We start from the raw sequence: 23,958 nt of genomic DNA, 5'->3' as shown, positions 1-23,958 counted from the left end.
ACGTGACAATTTTATTATGACTATATAAATTTTTTTTCTTTGTATATCCTTTGGAAATGATTCACTTTTCGATTCAGACAACGTATAACGTAGAGAGCCCTAGAAAATCCTATAGAATATCTTGATTCATGAGCATGATTTTGCTTATCAGGACTCCGGAAATCTACCGACTGAGACAAGCGCCCTCGTACAAGCAGCGGTGAAGTGCATCGTGAAAAGGAGCTTAGATCCGCCGATTCCCTATAACGAGGAGATTCCAGGCCATTGTAGGAAGCGTCTCGAGGACTTCGGCAAGGTGTCCCTGGCTGCCCTAAGGGAGGGCAGATGCTGTTACACGGAAGCCGAGCTGAGGGCACGAGGTGGAGGCATCGAGGTCACTCGACTCGGTTTCCTCACGAGGGGACTGACCTTCGGTCAGAGACGCAAACCAGACCTTTACACGCCTATTCATATGGCAGTGGCGGAATTCCTGGCGGCGTACTATCTTACTTCGGTGGCGCAATATGCCAACATTCTGCGTCGTGAATTGGAGGGCCTACCCTCGGGCATCATCGGTCATTTGGCCGGCTTGTTGGGTCCCAAGACCCATTTGATTCTGAATCAATTATGCCCACTGGAAGTGCCACCCAGAGCCGTGTTCTCATTGCTAAAGGCAGCCGGCGCCTCTGATGGCAACATCTCAGCGGTCTGCCGACTGGTTGGCGCGGGTCCTGGATTCGGGCCCGCGCCCAACGAACGACCTCCGGCCCCATTGGTGCACACGTCCCCTCTAGAGCTAGAAGGATGGGCCAGGATCCTCGAGAGTCCCGCTTGCACGCTTGAAGCGCTCGAAGTGGTGTTTCAAGTGGAACGTGGGTCTGATCCAAGATATCTGGACGACTTCTTCGATGCGCTCGCTGGTAACGAGAGCGTCAAACTCGTCAGGATCACGTCTCTGCTGGGACAGGAGTTCCCTGCAGACGAAGCGCAACGATTGGCCGGACATTTAAAGAGCGTGCTCGGCAAAAAGAAGCTCAACGACTTCGAGCTTGTCATCACTTGTCTCGAGGAGGCGGCCCATGATAGGTGAGTCATTTTACAGATATACTCACTTACCGAAGCGAATTCTAAACTTGCCAATCTCTCCGAGGATTGGCAAGTTCCGAACTACTCATAAGATTGCCTGTTAAGCGCACTTCAGGAGAATAAACTATGTTCAACGCGCCAGATGAGTTTACCGTCATATAATTGAGTTGCTGAGATTGGTACATAGGCGGGAAGCTCATATAATATTTTTATCTTGAATTTTTTGTTTATCCGCTTAATTATTCTTTCTATAAGATGTCTTATAATCACCATATAGTAGTATTTAATATTCTGAAGATAAAGTAGGGTAAAAAGTTCTAATACAAAAATATTGAAGCTATAATAGTTTTTGAATTATTAACCGAATATTCGATCAGTGATAACTAGTAATGTCATTTAGAATTCGCGAGCTAAAGCGGGTGACTACACAGACACGTGTCTTACTAAGAGATAATAGATTGATGGGCATGCCTGTGCAACTATGGATCTCATCGCACAAATTCTGCATATTAGGATTTTTTACTCTATTTTGTTTCCAGAATATTAAAATATTGCATGAGATAATTGTGAAACTCCTTCTATATTTCCTAATTTTTTCCTTTTTCTTTTACTACCAGTTTTATTGCCATTTCGCTGCTTCTTTTTACTTACTTTAATTACTAATCTTTTATTTTACCGCGATTGAATTTTCATCTAAAATTCCCGTGCTATTGTTCCATAGAACTTTTCAATTAACAATAAAATATAACGATGACTTTTTACGTTGAAAAATACGAGACTATTTTACGGGGCGACTCATCGCGTGGATCCACTTACGCGACTCAATAGCTCGAAGGATAAAGAACCTAGCGAATGTGTCGGCATTATTGCACCTCAAGGACGCTCGATATGGCGCCGTCGATAGCTTCGACGATGACGAAGAGTTATTACAGAAAGTCTGCTTGTCCGCTCGGTCATATATGAGGTTGGCCAGGACAAACGGCCAATGAGGATATTTGCTCTTCCGCGCCGCGAAAAGAAGTGCAAAAGACGAGAGAGCGAACGGAGATCTATATTTAGATTTCTATGTTGAGAGGTAAAGTAAAAGAAGAAAGACAAATAAAGGGAACAAAATTAATGAAAAAGTTTTAATCTTTATATAGATGGACATAGATTTCTGTACTTATATCAAGATTTATATCGTCTAAAAAAGAAAAAATCATAAATGAGTCTCTTTTTAAAAAATATAATAAATTACTTATATTTAGCATAAATTATAAATTCGAAATAAAAAGTTTTCTAGAATTTGTGTAATACGTTACACTATAATTAATATTTTTCGTCATAATCAGTATCATATTGTCTTACATTTGTAACAACCGTAAATATTTTAAAATATTGATTTTTGCCTGCGCGTTCGTGAACATAGTATAAATACTATAAATCATCAGGATTTACCGTTAAATCCGGCGGCCATCCCCAAAATTTCCATCAGGCTCGCGCGATTCCCACGGAGAAGATTTGTTTTGTCGCGCGACGAAGGGCGACGAAAGGGTCCATCGCACGGATATTTGTCTTTGCCCGAAGGGAGCAAAGAAATGGCAGACGTGGAAAAAGCGTGTTTACCTTGCGAGAATCGAGCGAATATACATTCGCATACTTGCGCGCTTGGCTCGTTCACGAACGAGAAAACTTCTGCCAAGAAAGACTTCGATCTGCGGTTTTTAACCCGTGAGAAATTCAACGACGGCTTCATAATGAGAACTGTAATAATTACGGCCTGGGTACCGCAAAAAAAAAATTAGTAAAAGCTATTTTATATCGTCTCAATCTTCCTTAAATTAAAATAAAAATAGTCATCGCTTCGTATTAATTTCTTTCTGTTATTAAAGAGTGATAATTCGTGGTTCTCTAGAACGAAAGATTTACATTGTTGAACTCCCGTGTTCTATAAATGCGTGCCGAGTTTTACCTACATTACAATAATTAAACTACTGATTTACTTTATACCATGGACGGCAGCATGGACGAAGTTATGCATAAAACTATTTTCGTTTGCGTACTCCCACATTTTTCCTGCTGCTTCATCAAGCAGAATAAGGCTATTTTACGCATCTGCGCGCATAACAGATCCACATGCATGCAATTGCATTACACAGTACGCAAAGGTACTTCTGAAGGAACCTTTTTGAGAATTTTCGTTTATATTCTTTGCAGTAGATTTTAATTTCTTGCTCACACTCCCGCGGTTTCACTCGAACTTTACCAATTTCTTTTATTTTAAGCGCGCATTCGGGCGTCATTCGACTATTTAAAGCTTTATGTTTTTCGATTCCGCCGAGACGCTTTAACTCTTCTTTTCTCCGTGTCTCCGAGGAGACGGAGAAAATATTTCCACGGGCGGGTTCGTAACACTCGATTCACCGATGAACTTGGCGTTATGTCGACCTCGAATTTAAGATCAAGCGATCGTGTAGAATTCGAAACGCCGCCGATTCGTTATTATTAGAATATGTTGTTTGTAATTGCCACTTGACTCATCTATCAATTTTTAAAAATATTAATTAAGTGTCTATACTTAAATAGTTCTATCTAAATAGGTTTATGAATTAATTTATATTGTCTTATTTTTTTTTCTATTTTCTCCTCAAACTTTGTTCTCGATCTATATTATTTATTTTAATTTAGATTATTTTTTAGATTTTTAACATATCTGTATGTGTTTTGTTACATATGATTTAATATGAAACGTATTTAATTATATTTTACATAAATATTACCATTTTGCGAACAGAACGCAAAACTATCTGGCCTTTTGCTTAAAGGAATGCTGCAGTGACGATATTATCGATACAGACGTATAAAAATCTCCGAATTGACTGAACGGAATCAAAAATTCTTTTTGGATTGAAGTAAACGCAAAATTTGGAGATGGAGTAGTTGACTTTATAAAATTAAAAAAAAACTAAAATCTAAAATAAAAAAGTTAAAATCTTACATTTTTTAACTCGTAATGCTATCACCTGACGTAAATGTTTCTTTAATATAAAAGTTCTATAGCTCCTATAGGGACAAAATGACGTTGCATCACCCGTCGGACTACATAAACGAACAATATTGAGTTTATAAAACTAAGATTAAAAATTAAAAAAAAAAAGATTTTCATTCAACTGCAAATTATACGTATGCTTAACGAAGACTTATGCCTGCACAGAGAGAAAAATGTTTGGTATTTGTAACTATAATTATATATTACTATAATTATGATTATTACTGCTATAATAATAATAACAGTAACTATATATATAGTTCCAGCAACAAATGTATATAATTGGCAACCTAAAATGACTATAATTATAGTTGTTATAACCATACAATAGTTGAAATTACCATAAAAATGATTCAAGTGACTATAATTTTATAGTTATATTTTGGGACAACCATATTTTTTATGGTAACTATAAAATTATAGTCACTTGAATCATTTTTATGGTAATTTCAACTATTTTATGGTTATAACGACTATAATTATAGTCATTTTAGGTTGCCAATTATATACATTTGTTGCTGGAACTATATATATAGTTACTGTTATTATTATTATAGCAGTAATAATCATAATTATAGTAATATATAATTATAGTTACAAATACCAAACATTTTTCTCTATGTGTGTATTCCTAGTCAGACCTTGTACTTAAGGCTTCCTTAAATTTATCTTTAGATGCTCAGTAGTTAATGAAATAATTCATAGAGCAACTGAAGATAAATTTAAAGAAGCCTTAAATATAAGGCCTAACTATAAATATGGGTATTAGAATGGAAATGGAAAACAGATCAATAGGTGCTAGATCTTGCAAGCTGTAATATATCAGATAAGGATAGATGTACGCAATTGAATGAGATAAAATGATGTAATGTAGGAGATTAATTAAAGATATTATTATTATTATCGACATTTTTAATTTAGAATTAAAAAAGTCTGTACTATCGACATCGATTAAGTTCGATCGTCCCTTCAACATCCCCTTAAAAATTTAATCTCGTTCAATCTCAAAATCAAGAGGCACCTTTTTATCTTTATCGGGGAATTTATCCTCTAGACAACATATAGTTTTTGTTGAATTATATATTCTGAACATGGCGAGAATTCCCGTTTTTAATGAGAGGTAAAGGAGACTATTACGAATGCACACAGTACGTAACAACGAGAATGTACTCTTTGCAAAGAGTGCGGGCAATAACAAGTTCTCGAAAGAAAGCTCAGTGGAAAAAGATACAAAGGCAGAAAAAGAGAAGAGAAAGAGAGTCACGACGGCAAATTAAAGAAAACGACGAGACACGCCGCGAACTTTAACTTGCGACCGGGCTTACTATCTCCCCTTTTTTACCCTTTCGCACTCTCTTATTGAATCTCACAGCCTCAATCTCTCTGGTTTTATCCCGTTGCCTCGAGCTTTTCTCTGGAGACTTTCTCTTCGCCGTTATACATATTACGATTTTATTCTTCACTTCGCCACTTTCTTTACATGAAAAATTTGATCCTCTCTCGCAAAAATGCAAATAGATTTTTAATTGCTGGACCAAACCAGACATGTCGAACCGAAATGCTTTTGAAATGATTTCTTCAATCCAAACATTTTAAATTACAAATAACTTAAATCTGATTGGCGTTTAACGAATTAATTGTAAATAAGATAATCATATTTTCCAAATATTTGCAACATGGAAAGTATTTTCCGAAACTTCTTTCCCTCCTTATTGTATTTGATTCTAAATGCGATTACGCTCACAAAAGCTGGGTTTTCGTTCACTCTACTTTTCGTCATCGGTCTTTTCTACCAACCCGAATATACAACTCTTCTCGCGAAGTCTCTTCAAACTCCACGAGAGTAGTATCTTTTCCACGATGCAACTGCGAGGCGGAGGGATAAAAGGGGACGAACATTTACCATTTGCTACGGAGAAACTCTCTCTCGACGATGTGCGGCAGCTCATTGTTTCTCGTCGAAACGTTCTCCTTGTTTCAGTTCCACCTTTACCAAACCCTTTACGCTTCATTCAATCGCTTTTCCGTAACATAGGCCGTCACTTTTGTTCTCGTGGTGCGAGAGTCAATATTCCTGTCTATCTTTTCTATTCGGACGAATCGATCGGGCCATCGTCGCTTTGAATATTCCTGAAGAGTTCATTCTTTCTGGATATTACTGAAGCTATCATACGCTGCAAGATAAAAGCCACAATCGAGCACAACGTGATCTTATCAACTTCAATATCTTTGCGTATCTATCGTATTTTATCTTATAATGATATTATTTAACATTCGAAAATTTTTATATTCTTTATCCTTTGATTATCTATAACTTTTTTCAAACGATTATAGAAGATGTTTAATAGAAATAGTAAAAAATACATCTAATGAACAATAAAGTGAAATGTAATTTATTCTCTCCTAAAATAATTATTTGTGACATAATTTACATTATATAACCTTTCAGCTATTTAATATATAACTTTATCCGAAGAGTTATACTTTCCTTTTAACTCTGTTTAAAAATTATTAAATTAAAGAATCTTTTAGTCTGTTTTTTTTATTCGGACAACCAAACGAGATACGGAGTGAAATTTCTGAAATTCACGATATTTTATCGCTTGTTTGAAGCCAGTTACCATGCAAAGTGGCCAAGTTGCATCGTGGAAATTCTCCCTTTTTTCCTTCCTTTTTGCGTGAAATACGGCGGATTATCACATTTGCTGTGATGCGCCTTCTAAGGTGTTTACGAATTCTTCCTGCGTACTTTCCGACAATGTCGAAAGCCAGAGCGAATACTCGATTAATATTATGATCCACGTTACGAGAATATTGCCTGCCATTTTCACAACTGCACTATTAGCCGTCACTCCCGCGCTTTTGGCGAATACGCTGCTTGCGCGCTTCACCTGCAATTCTCTCACGTCTCGAAGGCGGAACGGCCAATTCCGCGCGAAAGCTTCGGAAAGCTTCGGTCGCAGTAACGTAATTCGCTATAAAGGAAAGGCAAAAATCAAAGGAAAAGGAACTGATGAAGAAAAGATAATGGAAAGAAACAGATAATATGAAAAAAAGGTTATCTAAAAAAAGCGAATAAAACAAATAAAAGTAAAAGAATTACAAGAAAAAGAAATATATAAAAGAGAGAAAATTTTAAAAATAAAAGTAGAATGGAAAGAAAAAAATATTAAATTTGTTCACACACACACACACACACACACACACGCACGCACGCACGCACGCACGCACGCACGCACGCACGCACGCACGCACGCACGCACACATGTGAATATATATCCATATATAATTATTATACAGAGTGTAATCCTGAAATATGCGAATCCAAATACCATGAAAATTTTCAAAAAATTAATTAAAAAATTACTTGTAAATTTTTATTTTAAGCAATAGCTTTGTAAAATAATAAGAATTTAAATATAGCCAATTAGTATATCTGCTTTTGAAAAACCCTCTATAATCTTATATTATTTGATTAAAAATGTCTACATTTATTTTCCGTTATATATGTAACATTTCTCCGTTGTTGCAAATTATTATTACTAATTTATATTAATATTAGACCGCGCGACGACATGAAGAGCATAATAACACATCATCTCTGAATAATAGGAAGGTGTGAAGGAATCCTTCTCGTCCTCCTCGTCTTCGCGGAAGAGAAGGAAGTTCTAAACGCTAGTTAGAACTTACACTACTGACTTGGGCCAATTTTCGAGAGCCGAGAGTAATCGGGATGTGCAACGCCAGCGTTCTCTCCCGCTCGCTCGTTGTCGGCTTACCACGCGCGAGAAAATCCAGGCTTTCGCCTAACGTTCCCCAGAGGAGCGTCGGGACTTTGCATAATGCGTATCTACGCGCACGCCAGATACGTTGGAGGAATAACGCCGTGAATAGACAGCGTGAAATGCGCATTACATATGCATAAATATATTTGCCGACGAGTCCGCCGAACTTCCACGCCGCTAACTCACCGCGCCAACCGAATTTTGGTTGCATCTTGCGCTCGCGGCTCCGAAAGCGCATCCCTTTTTTTTCATCCTTCACATCATCAGGCGCTTCTGATTCGCTGCAGTTTTTATTCCTATATCGGAATACATGTCGCTAATGTAACACGTTATGGAAATTCCCTTCGCTCGCATTTCATTTAGTATAATTCAAATCCAAATGTATATATATATATAATATATTTTATATAACTGCAATATTAACCATGTTTCAGGAGTAAACAGATACTACATATATAATTTGTATACGAAGCTCCAAAAATGTTTGCAGTTTATAACGGACAATTAATTCATCATACATGTATATGTATATTTAACAACAAAATTATTAATTCACTGAGCCGCATGAAAAGAGACAAAGACTCTACATTAATTATTATATGGAAAATTATGTCCCATTGATAAAATGAGTTAGTTTTTACATAGAATGTAGTTTATAATGTGCAGGTATATAAAAGATGTCATAGGCAGAAAGCTTAATAGATAATTTTTGAATTATGGTGTGTATCAAAGGTGTTCTGTGAGCATAACAAAGTGTTTTACACATTTGATACTAAAACTCAAAAATTATACATTATTAAGCCTTATATTTATCTATGACATTCTTCGTTTCTCAATGTTAATTTTACCAAAGACGAAAGTCATGGATTGCACCATCTATGTGTCGATAAAAATGAAAGAACACGAAGACGATCAGTCCTTGTCTGTTTCTATTCAACCAATATCTTAGAAAGAGAAGAGATTGGCCGTCTTTACGCTCCTTTTTTCTCATTTTTATTGACTACATTTGATATATCTACTATTTAGATACGGACGGCGCAGTCCATGCTCTATGTCTTTGAGTTTTACACAATTTCTGACTTCAAAAGATTTATAAACGTCCAAGTTTCATTTTATTTTAACTGGTTTAGTTTGACATTATAATGCATTCGATGATAAAATGCGAGAATATGCCTAAGTGTCCCATTAACACCGCCATTAATGCGATTGATTTCAGACTGGAGTGCGTGGTAAATGCTCTTTGTCGCGGCTTGAGTCACGCCTCTGGTAGTCTGTCGCGTTTGGTGCTCGACATGAATCTGTCCGGTGAGCAAGTGTCCCGGGTCTGCGAGGCACTTCGCGACTGCATTCAAGTGCAGGCGTTGCACTTGCCCCATTTAGGCTGTGGATGCGAGGGTCTGGCATCGGTCGCCGAGTTGCTGAAGGAACGGCCGCTGCTGGCACTCAACCTGGCTGGCAGCTGGGGCGCCAAGAATGAGGATCCGTCCAGCTCTGGCATCAGTATGGGTAAAACCTTGCTATTATATTGTCCCTCCATTCGACGAGATTCCTTCATCGACGCGATTCCGCGATATTTATTTTACGAAAATTAGACGTTGACTTGATATATTTTGTCGTAATTAGACTTGTGATTATGTTTTTAACCAAATGAATAGTCAATAAAGCCTTCGATATATTTGAGAAATTACATTGAGAGAAAAATTTTTGGTATTTGTAACTATAATTCGTATTACTATAATAATTATGATTATTACTATTATAATATTAATAATAATAACCTTATAGTTCTAATAACAAATATATATAGTTGGGGCAACCTAAAATGACTATAATTATAATCATTTTATTTACAAATATCAAACATTTTTCCCTTAGTGTACAAATTATTTATTAAGATCAACAATTATTTTTATTAAGTTGTTTTATCAATGATTATAATAGTTCTCCTTAACTCCGAAGAAAGTATTTGCAACTACTTTGATTGAAAAATATTTAATTGCTATTTATTTGTCTTTATTTTAAAGTCAAGAAAAGATGAAATTGGACGTTATTTAAGAAACATTTCTTAATTTTATCATTTATTTATTTGATTATTCTCAATGAATAATAATTATATAATTAAAATAAAATAATATAGCTTCAAGAATAGATCAAATATAAATAAATTGCTTCTATGAGTTCGTGATAATTAATATGTATACCACAAACTGAGGAAGCTTGTAAGCAATTTATTTATATTTGAATAATTATTATAGGGTAAACCCGGCAAATACGCCGCACTGGAATTTACGCAACAGGAGTCAGAAAAAATAGAAGGAGTGGGGGTAATTTTCTCGCAACTACTTTGTTACATGCCTTTATGTTGTATTAGTATTGAGTTATAATTTCAGCTTCTTACTGTTAATATTAATGAAATTATTGTGAGTTGAATCGATTTGTCACTGTAGTAAGTAGCGCCATCATAAATTATAATCTACATAAAATGATTACTGTAGGGCGTGCAAAAGACCTAGTGGTTATTTCGTGATACATACATGTAGAGGAATAAAGTAAAGCATGTTGTATAGCAATATACAAGTGCTTTGCTTTTGTATTCTTTGTTTAATTTGTTGTCTTGTATATCCCACCTGTTTGGGATATACGGCATTTTTAGCGGGCGGGATTTATGCCCAAAGCATACAAAGTGCGCAGATTGAAATCAGTGCACTAAACGCAATAAACGCATTACATGAAATATGTATCTCTTGTCACAACACTTCTAATATATGTAGGAAGATTGTAATTATTACTTCATATACATATTTATCATTTTTATTCCTTAATAAAACTTTATAAACGCATTTTATAAGTTATTGTGTCATTTTAAGTCTTATTTATATGTATTATTTGTAAATTTTTCATGAGTCGTACATACCCCCCCCTCTCCCTATGAGTAGCCCATCCCTATGGGATATATGGCAAAAATGCAAGGGTTTCAAAAAGTTTATTTTTTAGTATGAAAAATTAATATATATTTCGGAAAAATATATGAATTAAAAAATTATGAAAAATTATGAAAAATTAATATATATTTCCTAATATTTTTTTTATAATAGTAAAAAGTATGAAGTTTTTACTGGTATAGTTTATTTGCCTTAAACATGGTAAATAGTACTTGATTATTGAAATTAAATCTCCCTTAGGTGCAGCGTATATACCGGGTTTACCTTATATATAGTTAGATAAAATTGTTGATTTTTATGCTACTTCTGCTTTGCAGAGATTTTTTACTTAGAAGATCATAACAAAATATTGAAATAGAAGCTGTAGTTGTGAGTGAAGAGCCAATTTAGCTGCCATTTTTTTAATTAAAAAATTCAAATTCGAGTCCCTCTGGACTCGATTTACATTATGTACATATCGAAAGCATGCATGCATATTTCGCGATGAATCGTGTCGACAAAGTTGCGCGTTTTGTCGACCGATGCGAAGTGTAACACATGGTCCCTATTGTCATTTGACGTCCACGAATTTTCTACAAAATATTAACCACATTCCATACTTTATCGCCACAATTGTCCCTTGTAAATTGAAATATCTTTTTCTTTATGTACTTTTTCTCTATGTATTGTATCGAGATCATTAAACGTTCTTCTCTTTAAGAATCTATAATATATTTGTAAAAAATGAATGAATCATTCTAGATACGAATACTACGATTTTTTTCAAATATAAAATTAATATAACACACATGTGAAACACACAAATAAAATTAAAAAATGTTTCTTTACAGCTAAATTTTTTAACCTATTGCACTCATTATTTAATGGTATTTGCACGGAAAAAAATATTAAATTTTAATAAATATTTGTTCGAATAGCTCTAAATAAATATTTACTAAATGTAAATATATGTTTATTTGATACAAAAACTAATTTAATTTAACTATTATTTTTTATTGAGTAAATATTGTAAGTAAATATTTACTTAGTACTATATAGAAATAATATATTAAGATTTATTAATTTTTTTTAATATGTGTTATATAGGGAATTTTTTAATGAAATTAATAATATTTTCTCTGTGTTTTTAAACATTCTTCAAATTCAAGATTAAACGTTCGAAGTATTCGTTTCGAAGAATAAATGAAAAATTAGCGAACCTCCGTTATAGATTTACGAGATAATTTCGTGGCTCTGTCCTGGTTATGTCCCATAATGGTTGAATTGTTGTCAACGGTCCGACCGCGGCAACTCATTGAAGAGCGACAACGGTGACATGTTGCCCGGAAAACTACTCGCTGCCACATTGATACGACCGCAGCAAAAGTAACATTGTTGTGAATGTATGCTTGCCATTAACCCGACTCAGGAATTAGAAACTCGCGAATCGCGCCGACAAATCCGCGCGAGCAAAAGTTGCGGCGATGCTAAAATGAACTTTGCTCCTTCCGAAACTTTAAGTGCCATTTGCCCGCAGATACACGGACTGGAATGCTCGATTTATTTAAAGACCTACTTGCAACAATTGAAATGACAATCGAGACAGTCAATGATAATCAGACAAAATAAAAAGTGATATATTGAAACAAAGAATTAGCAATATATCATAAAAATATGATGATTGACTTTTTAGATTTAAATAATCAGCTTGTCTTGCTCGAAAAAATGTTTAATTTAGAATTTAAATTAATTTATAATTATTATATAAAATTTTTTTAATGATAACAATGATTTAATAAATCGAGCAAAAATGAATTTTACGGTTGTCACGCAATCAGACGACTTATTTCTTTTTTTAAATTAAATTTAAGAAAATAAAATACAAATTTTATTATAAAACTTTAAATATAAAAATTTTTGGAAAAAAAATGATATTATTAAATTATTTAATTATTATTTTTTAATCGTGAAAATTTTATTCTTCAAATGGTGTGTTTAATACTATAATTTATCAATTTCATTAAAGTAAAATGATATATTAATTATTAATTTTTTTTTAACAAAGTTAAATAATTGGCGTGTAAAAATTTAATAATTAACTTCTCTTATAAAAATCTGATATTGGCTAATTTATTACAGAAAATGATTAATTATTTATTTAGAATACTAAAAGCAATGAATAGTACTTTTAATATATAAAATTAATTAACTATTGTCTTTCATTATAAAATTGGTCAGTATTAGATTTTTAGGGTTGTCAATATCATAAACTATGAATCGATATCCAATGACAAATTGATTCGTACATAAGCGTAATTACAAGGGCATGCGAACTTTAGCAATTAGCTAATTTTGATCACTTGTATTTGAAAACTATCTCAACATTTCTGACTCTAATTGATCTTTAGAATATTTTAGTAAAATATTATTAATGCTCGTGGAGCGTTATAAATATTCACACACGCGGCCGTGCATGCAGATAATATATTTCCCTTCTCGGTGGTTCATTCGCAGCTTCGAAAGAGGAGCAATTATAAGCACTGATGATGCACACTTTGAGGGAAGCCAAATCCGTTTACAAGAGTCACTCGGTTCGCCGAACGAAGTAAAAGCAGCTCGTCGTATCCTCTCTTCCCACGAAATTGCCAATCGATCGGATTTATAGTGACTACGTCTCGCCAGGAAACTCGCGACTTTTACACCGCACCGCGCCGTAAGATTGCTTGCAGATTCTCGAAGGAATCACTTTTTATCGTATCCACGTTTTCCCGGTCATATTTTTCTTAGCTAAAAGGTCCTCATAAAACAATAAATAGAAAATTCCTCGTCATGTAATCGAATATCTCGCGGCAAAATGAATAAAAAAAAGCTCATTTTTATTCCTCTCTTAAACGCTACTACATTCCAATATAGATATGTAGCAAAAAAAAAGACCGGTTTAATAAGAATTAAAAAAAAGCTAACGCTCACGTTTTATTAATCAAATATTCGGTTAAATTAATAAAATTATGTGCTGATTTTTTATAAATAATTTTGATGTTAAAATGCTAAGGTGTTGAATTACATATATTTCGTGAACATGTTTCATTCGTTTGCGGCTCAATTATCTGTTGTAATTTTTCTCCATAATTAAAAAAAATTGATTTATCAAGCTATTTAATAATCTTTTTATTTAAGCAGTTTGTATAGTTCAATTGCGACCTCATCTGCTTTTAAAGGGAAATAATACGTCGTTTAGAATCACAACCGTGCAGCAGTGTTAAATCCCAAAGTTTTTCTAATGGCGCCACGTTCCGGTCGCGCAAATGGCTCTAAACGAAACTAAGCGCCATTACAACTTTCAAGCCGTGTGTAAAGTCTGCGCAATTAACGATTATTATGTTAGCTCGGAATTGAGAGTGCGCGCGAGTTTACTTATCAACTCCGTTAAAACTCATGGACCACGGTTCAACATGCGTATTCATTGAGGATACTGATAATACTTCGTGTTTATTTTTACTTCATAATTACTTTATAACTATCTTAAATGTATTTAAAATATTAAGGATTATAATTTATTAAAGTTCTGCTATAAAAACTCCATATCAATATATTGTTTTGCAAATGAACACGAAAAAATTTCTATTTCTCACAAAACCTTAATGTTTACATTGAAATATCAAGATAAAGTTAAAAATTGTAAGTCTTTTTTAATAAAAACCACAGATTTTCTTCAAATTCTCAAAGATCTGACTGAAACGGGATTATGGTATAATCTCTCGAAATTCTCATTCCTGCATTTCGGATTCCTGAAATACTTGTGGCTTGCTCGATCAGTTCCGATCTCAAAAGAGAGTAACGTTACGCCTGAAAGATCACGTTTAATCAGGCATCCCTTTCTAATCGTTGTACCTTCCCTCCCCTTTTCTCTCTCGTCTAAGTCTCGAAATCGCTTTGCATCGTCGTTTGCTGCAATGCGCGTTTTCTCGATCGTCGAGCACAATCTCTCGTCGACTGGCGGCATCCAATCACGCTAAAACGCCTTGGATAACATTGAATCGTCCTGAAACCATTGGTGTAAGCAATACGCGTAACAGCAGCATCGTAAATTTACCTGATTGCTTTAAACAAACCATCGGTCGCATTGCGTAAAAACTGAAGTCGCGTTTACGAGAACTGTTGAATAGAAAATTGTAAAGGATTGTAAAAATCGAGGAGTTTAATATAAAAACAATATTTAGCAAAATTTTTGGAAAAACATATCTCGCAATCTATTTAAATTGTATAAAGAGATGTTAAATTTCAATCTGAAGATAATGACTACTTGAGAATAAAATGATAAGATCTAGAATTATAATTTACGTTCAATGAGAATGTATAATAGAATACAATTGAATAATAGAGCTGATCGTTAGAAATCGATTCATAAAATGAGACTGCTAATTTGTGAAAGTGCTAAAGCGAATAAAATGAATCCGTAAGATACTCTTGAAAACTATTCACATTTTAAAAATAACATTTTTTTTTAACGTTTTATGATTTTCATAATTTCTTTCACTGTTCTACATTTCTTATCAATTTCATATTACATGCAACGATATCGAATTTTCAAATTTAACGTAAGAAAATAGCGAATTTCTCGAAATAGTAATAAAACAGCGATTATTTCTCGCTTATATTATCAAAGCATTTGTGCCGTGTTAGGGAATATGAGAAATAAATTGGATATAGGAGGGAGCATGAGCTCGACATCGAAATTGCTTTTCCCATCGAAAGGATTGAACAATCCTTGTTACCGATTATCCTAACTAGGTCACCACCAATCGGACTCTATTATAATTAATTTGGCACGACACGAGCATAAACGCTATGCAAGTTGCACTGTAGAGCAAAAACTTTCCACATCCTTGTGCCGTGATTGAGTAAGTTTAGTACAACGTAGCGAGAAATTTCTACCTTCGAATAAAGGAGACAATAATTAATACCAAATTATGCATTCACGAGTCTCTCAGCTAGCGAGAATAAATGGATTTGCATTAAACTTTCTTTTCCATTATCTGAAAACATTGAGAGATAACAAATTTTAATGAATCTAATAAGACTTTAGCAAGAAATTTCTATCATTTCTCTCTTTTTTTTTGTATAACAGAGATAATAATTAAAACTATATTAAGCATACAAACAATAATAAATATATATACAAGTATATACAATAGAAATAATTAATTTTATAATAAACTTTATTGAAATGTTTTCTGCAAATTAATTTATTCGTTAATCAATTAAGATTCTCTCTTTTGGCTCTCTTTTTCTCTTTCCATACTTCTTTATAAAATTATTTATGAATTTAACTTGATTGACAGAAAGAGGCAAAATTGTCTCGAGTACATTAATATTAAAAACTTAATTATTGATTATAATTTACACAATATGCATTAATTACATTAAAATTATTTTGGATTAAATAAACATAGGTTTATTTTCGGTTTTAATTAATTCCAGTTGTGATTCTATAGCCTATTCTTGAGAAAAAGAAGAGTGCGAGAGACTTTTAAAATGAAAAGAAGCTGAATGTTCTTTTTTATTTCCTGTGTGAAACGTCCAAATAAAATAAATTGATATGAAAGGGCTTTATAACGCTGGCGGATAATAAGTCAAGTCGATTTTCAAACGATATCAGACATTTTTCTCATACCGAAATTTTTTTACAAAGAACGAATTCTTTCACCGCGGAGAACATTTCTCTTTTACTTTTGCGCCTTGTGCGTTATTATATATTTATCGTCGAGATATTGCTTTAAAATAATAATAACAAATGATATTTCAAAAGCAGTATTTTTCAAGAGACGACAAATTACAATCCTTTTAAATAACAGAAGCACGTGAAATATTTATTTGCGCTTATATATTGTAAATACCTAAAATAAATTTCACAAGTTATAAATGTATGAAATGAAATTACATACATTTACGGCGTAATATTTCATGATGCTTTAACACGACATATTTGATATTTTGGCATCATGATATATACGTCAAACTAATTAACATTATCGTAATCACTCTTGTGCTACGAGTATTGATGATTTATTAATGAAATCGCGAATTCGCTACCTCGTCGGGTTAATCATCGTCTGAATGATCGTATGATTTAATGCGATTTTATGCCCCAGTTACGACGTAACTTCCTATTACGCGAAACTCCGACAGTGTCCCGGCGGTGTCCATCAATTTAATCTTGACAACGACGACGACGACGACGAGGACGAAAGAAAGAACGACACATTTGCATCGCGCATGTCTCAAGCACATGCTCAAGAGTGTGTAGAAGTTTGTATGAAGTTCACGAACAAAAGTTAACACTTATTATAACAGCTCACTTAGAAATTCTCTGGAAACTATGCACGAGAAAAAAGGAGAGAGAGGGAGAGACAGAAAAAGAAAGAGAGGAGATACTGTTTGCCTGTGCGAGCAAAGACAGAAATCCCTGGATGGTGGACACAATTTGTTCGTCACGGAGTAGAGGGGATATAATTAATTCGGGGAAGAGGTTGGGCCAAGCATACACGTCTTGCACGTACACATACACGGTAACCAGAAACGAACGGAAGTTTTGAATGAGGCGGAAACGATACGGCACATTGAAATCCAATTGACTAAATCGTCTGTCTGCTGTCGTTTATTGTTCTCGATTCTCGAACCGAATTTACGAAAAGTGTTGTGAGAGTTGAAATTATCGTAATTTTCTTTCGATATATTGCTGCTTAAATAAAATGTCGATGAAAAGACAGAAGAATATTTTTGTCTAATAAACAATGAAAAGAAATTAGGAGAATAATATCGTTTTTCAAACCGCGTATGTGAGAAACACAACCGATAATAAGAGTTCTATACGGTCGAAGCTAGATCTTAAAATGCTTTAAATAATTCAATCTTGAATCACTAAATATGATATATATCGGTCTGAAAAATGATAAATATTATTGTTTATTCGTCGCCCCGAGTATGACGTTGTTCTCCTATATATACTGATTATTGCGAAGAATATTACTAAGGCCTCTGTGGTCTAATGGCTCAGGACGCTCGTACGGAATACAAGAGATCCGGGTTCGACTCCCGCCAGAGGTAATATTTTTCGCAATAAGTTTAATTACAGTTTTTCAGCATATTAATATCTTTGAAATATGATGCCTGATTGAGCATCGAAATTATTATAAATTTAATTTAATTGTTTACAAAATTTACTATAGAGTGATTTAATTGTGTTTAGTCTGGAAATATTTCGGTGCACAATTCGTTAGAATTGTGGTATATATGTCAAGTACATATATATCATATTTAGTGATTCAAGATTGAATTATTTAAAGCATTTTAAGATCTAGCTTCGAAATTAGGAGAATATTTTTCGAGCATCCGTCGTATATTTATGTTTTTGCTGAAACGTAGAAATTCTGAAGAAACGAAAGTTTAAGCACTCAAAGATCTGACGATGAGTTCCTCAAGAGTCCAAAAGTGTCAAGTTTCTAAAAGGTTCAAGAATCCAAAGACCCATTGAATTCGCAAGTTTTACGAACTAAGGATCAAAAACTTCAAATTGCGAGGCGTAACAGGCTGAAGATATAAAGATTCTAAAATTAAGCAGAGAAAAAAAGGATTGATCGAGAGACTTGATGAGCGATGCGCTAGTCTGAATGGGTATTGCTTTAATGAATGACTCTCGTCGAAATGAAGGACGTTGAAATCAAGCGACGCATCGCGGCGAGCGTTACGAATTAATATTCATCCTGGATCTCGTGAGACAGTTTCCTCGAATTTTCCCGTATATCTAATTTTCCCCGACCGATATACACGTCCCAAATGAGATCACGTCCAAAAAGGAGTTTAAGCCAGCGCTCAATTCCGTACCGTGGAATCCACATTTGAGCTTGACTATACATACAGCACATCTCTCGTTGAACATCCGCAGCAATGTTAACGTTACCGGTGCGGCATCGTCGTAGCTGTGGAGGGCAAAATAAAAGACGAGCAGCACTGGTTAAAGTAGTTGAAGTTTAAACGTATTAACTACATGTAAAAAGAAAAAAATATTTATTTTAAAGAAAAAGGATTTATTTAAAGAATTTAAAATAATTAAAATTCCTTGTAATTAAAACTGAAATAAAGATGAATGAAGGTTGATAGGAATTGGGCAATTGGGACTATATATAATAGTGTGCTTGAATTTTATATTAAAAGTAATATTTCATGTCGGTGTGCTCCTCGCCCTGATGAAGTGAACGGCAAAGTTCACGAAACGTTAATATTAGCAATGAATCACAACACGGGGTATTCCGCAAACCCTTTGGCACCCTAAAAGTAATATTTAATTCGTTGTATACACATTCAAGTGATATTAATTTCCAAACAGTGTTTAACATTGCTTTCGAATATAGAACATACGACTTATAGCCATCTTCAACACAAAATTTATTTTTTGTTACTAGAATTTGAAAATTTTATCTATTTTCTTAAAATTTTTTATTTGTCTTTTCTCTAATTAATTAATCTTTTAACAACATAAATCATATTTCTTGTTACTTTCTTTTTGTCCGCATATTTCGTATATTATAACAGAATATATTATAGTAATTTTTTGTGACATATATTTTTAATATTTTAGAAACAGAAATAGAATAGTAATTAACAATAGTATAATATAAAGAGAGAATTAAAGAAAGAGGATGTATAATATTTTAATATTTCTAGGAGTTCTACACCACTGCAGCTGGTCGCATTCAACTGTAATTCTAAAGGGACGCAATGGCAGAGCGCTCTCGAAATAGCGATAAACATTCTCTAATTTAATTAGTAATTACGAAATACTCGTTGCAATGCACCGGACGCGATGGCACGATTATTGTACGTGGCGGTGTATTCCCACTCGAGTAACTCGTCCTACGTGGCCTGTCGTTGATTGATCGCGTTACATAGCGGGCTCGATTACAGAACAACGCGTTACCGCACGGTTACGAGTTTAACGCTGATAAAATTCGCTCTGTAACCGAAATCTACGCTCCGATTCGATAAATCGACACCAAAAGGCGAAAAAAATCGATGTCACTTTATGAAACTGGAGAACGGAGAAGTTTATGGGATTTGATATCCGAATTCGTCACTCTCTAAAATATTCAAACATTTTTTTATTCTTCTACTTTCTTTTCAGATCATTTGATATAACATATATAAAAATAATAATATATAATTGAATTATTTATTAAAAAATATTATAGATTACGAGATTTTATTCTTATTTTACTGATTATTGTTTAATAAAATTTTTTTTGTTTCTTTTAGAAAATAATTAAATGTATAAAGAATTTAAAAAAAAAATGAAAATAGCAAAATAAATTTTTAATTATTAACATAATTTAATTATTGAATCTAAAATTATATATTAAAATATTATTTCTAAATATGTTATACATATCTAGAAATAACATACATAAGCTAAAATACATAAAATAATAAAGTGATAAATATATTTTGGTAAAAGTATATATAATTAACTCTTTCACACATTTCAAATAAGGAAATCGAGGGAATTTATGGCGATATTGCGCGTTCACAGAATTATTCAATTTTACTCGTGGCTGAGAAGTGTATTTGCGGCTGTAAAGAAGCTTCTAAACAAATTTACTCATGGTGGCAACCACCGCTTATGTTCCGTATATACCGCTTTAATAAAGGTTACTATCGATAAGACAAGTGGAAATTGTGTGGGGCATCTACCTCATAAAAAGTTACGTATCGTCATCACGCTGCTCGCTCGTAGAGAAGAACAAATCACCCTCTATAAACCCCATCTTTCGCTTTTTCAATTTGGTGTTACTCTCGCCCGTCTTTCGTACCCTCCGCGTCATAAAGGTTTTTCACGCGAACTTATTTAACTTTTCCTTTAAACCAATCCCAATGAGAAGAATGTTATCGTCACGCTGCGCGCGACATTTTAATATTTCATTCCGAATATTTCTGCAACGAATATTGAACATTGCGAAAATCTTCTTTTACCTTTTGCATTTTGCGTTTCCTTCATAGATAGCTTAGGTAACATAATTTAATTTCCGCTATATGTTATTATACTTGTCTTTTTTTATTTCTTTTCTTTTTTTATCTCTTTTCTTTTTTTTTACAGTGTAGACGTCTAATAATTTGATAAGCAATTTAATATTACTGATGTTAATGAGCATTTATTATATTTAGTGCTTTCGATTTGATATACAAATCGACACAAACATCGTTATATTTTTCTTGATATTCAGAGAGTAACGAAGATAAAACAACACTTGTATTGATTTGTGTCACCAAATGGGAAGCTGTAAAGCATTACTAGACATCAAGATTTGTCTTGACTTTTGTCTGAATATGTCCTTCATTTATTTGTGTTGGACATTTCTCGGTCCATTTTTCATTTAATATTCTAGAATTTATTTGTGTTGGACATTTCTCGGTCCATTTAATATTCTAGAACCTTAAGATTGTAAAATTTCAACATTATATTTTGACGAGGTAATTTCACGGCAGGTTCAGGTTCAGGTTCTGGATCTGGCAGCAGCGGCTGTGCGTCCAGCACCCTCGGCACTCTACCGCTAAATCGCTGCTACTCGTCCTTACCCAGAGGAGCATTAACGGCTTATGGGAGCTTGACACGACCCGCCACCCTGCCGCGTCTTCCACTGGGCCTAGGCTTGGGCCCGGCACCTAATAACAGCAACGGGCCTCTGCCTCAAAATGATCGGGATCGAGACAGCAACGGAAGTAGCAAAAGAAATAGCGACAGTGTACTCTGTCATCGACTGCCCTTGTTGCATCCCCTACCCACGTGCGACGTCGCCAGCCATCAGGGCACTGGTTTTCACGAGATATTCAATGCTATCAGGTGACATGCATGATTTTTCCATTTTTTATAAATTGTTATATATATATTAATTAAATCGAGAAAAAAGGAAATGGCAGAAAAATTAAGTTCTTTGAAGAACTTAATTAAATCAAAGAATTTAATTAAAAAATATTTTTCTGATACATATTGAACCAATATTATTTTAATAAAAAATATTATCACAATAAAAAATTTTAAATAAATGGAAGAATAATATTTTTTATTTTGTTAACATTTTTCATTATGATACAGCGCAATGATTTTGCTGCCATTTTAGTAAACTCGCCATTTCTTTCGTCCGTGGAATATTCTTTGTATTTATTTGTTGGCGCTTTGGCGCTCTTATATTTTTAGCATGAATTTATTTGTGAGAGATTATTCATTAGAATACACGAATATGCAAAGTTACGCGCTACTAATCATCTGAGAGGAAAGGGAAGATTTAATCTGCAGCCCTCGCGAAATGTTGATCGCATAAATCCTGATCGATCTTCGTCTATCATGCGTATTAATAGTTCAGCATGAAAATCCAATAATTTCACGTAGAATGACATTAAACGCAGTAATGTTAATAATTATACACGACATTTCATTATCGACTTAATCACACATTACGATCATAATTATCATCACAATCGAATGTTTTACGGTCGAGAGGGACTGAATGGCGATTAGTCGTGATGCATATTTTTACGCATAAATGAATAAAAGCGCTATACATTTTCCTGTGTACATTCCGATGCAGTAATCTAACTGAACAAAATATTTAAGATACCGTCGCGTGTTGATAAAACATTACGTTTGAAATAATACCTAATTGCATCTCTCGCAAAAATTCGCGAAAAAATTCACTGTTTGATAATTTTAGTAAAATTTTTGGTGATATTTTTTAATGAAATTTCGGAAGAAAATTTTTCAAAAAAAGAGAAGGGAAGACAAACATAGTAAGAATGACATTTCTTTAAAGAAGAAAGATTTTAGAGAAAAAAATGATCTTGCCATTTAATTTGGCTTTCTTTCCGAGCTTTCATACGAAGGTCTATTACGTTCGCGGCCTTGAAACAAATGACTGAATAACTTGTCTTTCTTGATTATCTCTTGACGAAGGAGATCATTTAGAACGAAAAGCATCCCCGAACTTCTCTCTGGTTTCCTTCTTCTTGAACGGTCGGTAAACGAGTTATGGAAATTAAAGGGAATGAACGAGAATATTTCGTTAGCGAAATTATGCGAACTTCGCGGACGGCGGCAGCAGAAACTTTGGTCGGAAGCTGCTAGATCTCCTCGATTATGTCAACAGCCTTCTCTTCAGTGTGCCGCAAAGTCGTAGAAATCGTGCAATTTCTCCTATCGCCATTCTCGGCCCGGCAATGAAGAAACGGGATGCATTCGCTGGTACTCTGGCTGACGGCCATTAGATATCGTCCTGAGAGTTTTAGTTCTTCTCGGACGAGGAACTCAGAAAGTTCGGCGGGCCATGCGCTTATCCGGGCGAAAAGCCTGATATTTCGTGTAATTACCGTCGGAGTTTGCCCGAAGCTGTACGAGATTCGCCCGAATAATTTGCGAAATTATTCAGGAATGAGTCTCACATATTATTTCCTTTTTCATAAAATTTAGATATGTGTAATATTCTAAATTTGCATTTATTGATAAATAAAAAGCGTTCTTTGACTAATTTTGCATTAATTTATTTTTTCATAATTATTTGATTCTCTTTTTTTATTAAATTCAGATGCACGATAATATTCCGAAATTTATATATTCATTACTTTATGTAAAATGTTCTTTGATTAATTTTAACATTTATTTTTTCATTAATATTTTTCATAAACCGGACTGGTTATTATGGATCTCCTACATAATCGTTCAACGTATTGATCAGATTAGATATATTTAAATCGATTTAATAATTATAAGTATAAATTAATTAATAACTTAAACCATGAGGTTTTGTAAGTTTTTTTATTAAAATATTAGGAAAAGGGGAAACGGCTAAGTCTTATCTTAAAGTCTTAAAGTATTGTAACGAAACTGGAATTGCAAGACGATTGTAGTTGGGATTAGATATTAATTTATCCTCTATTCTTAGAGATTTTACATCGCTATACATGTCTGTGGATCATTAATTATATTTAAAACAACATGTGTCCCATGATTTATTGTTCACGTAATCGCCGGAGTGTCACGTAATACGGTGGTCCAGCCGGTCGTGGCGGGAGGAAGGAAATTGATCTATTTCTTGCAGATGCGAACCGACACGGG

The 23,958-nt window shown here is 33.9% G+C and overlaps 1 protein-coding gene across 2 annotated transcripts in view; it reads left to right on the top strand.

The window, feature by feature from the left end:
• LOC108731457 (uncharacterized) overlaps window positions 1-23,958 on the top strand; it is a 156,160-nt gene that overhangs the window by 88,984 nt on the left and 43,218 nt on the right. For both annotated transcript variants that reach the window (XM_018461804.1, XM_018461803.1), the window contains exons 6-8: window positions 152-1,065; window positions 9,095-9,384; window positions 21,339-21,693. In XM_018461804.1, coding sequence (XP_018317306.1) covers window positions 152-1,065; window positions 9,095-9,384; window positions 21,339-21,693 — 1,559 coding nt within the window. The remainder of the gene's footprint in view (window positions 1-151; window positions 1,066-9,094; window positions 9,385-21,338; window positions 21,694-23,958) is intronic.

Source organism: Mycetomoellerius zeteki, unplaced genomic scaffold (genome assembly GCF_001594055.1).
Source record: "Mycetomoellerius zeteki isolate Tzet28-1 unplaced genomic scaffold, Tzet1.0 scaffold128, whole genome shotgun sequence".
Lineage (NCBI taxonomy): Eukaryota > Metazoa > Arthropoda > Insecta > Hymenoptera > Formicidae > Mycetomoellerius > Mycetomoellerius zeteki.
The sequence above is the reverse complement of the archived record's forward strand: the minus strand, read 5'-3'. Positions and strand labels throughout refer to the sequence as shown.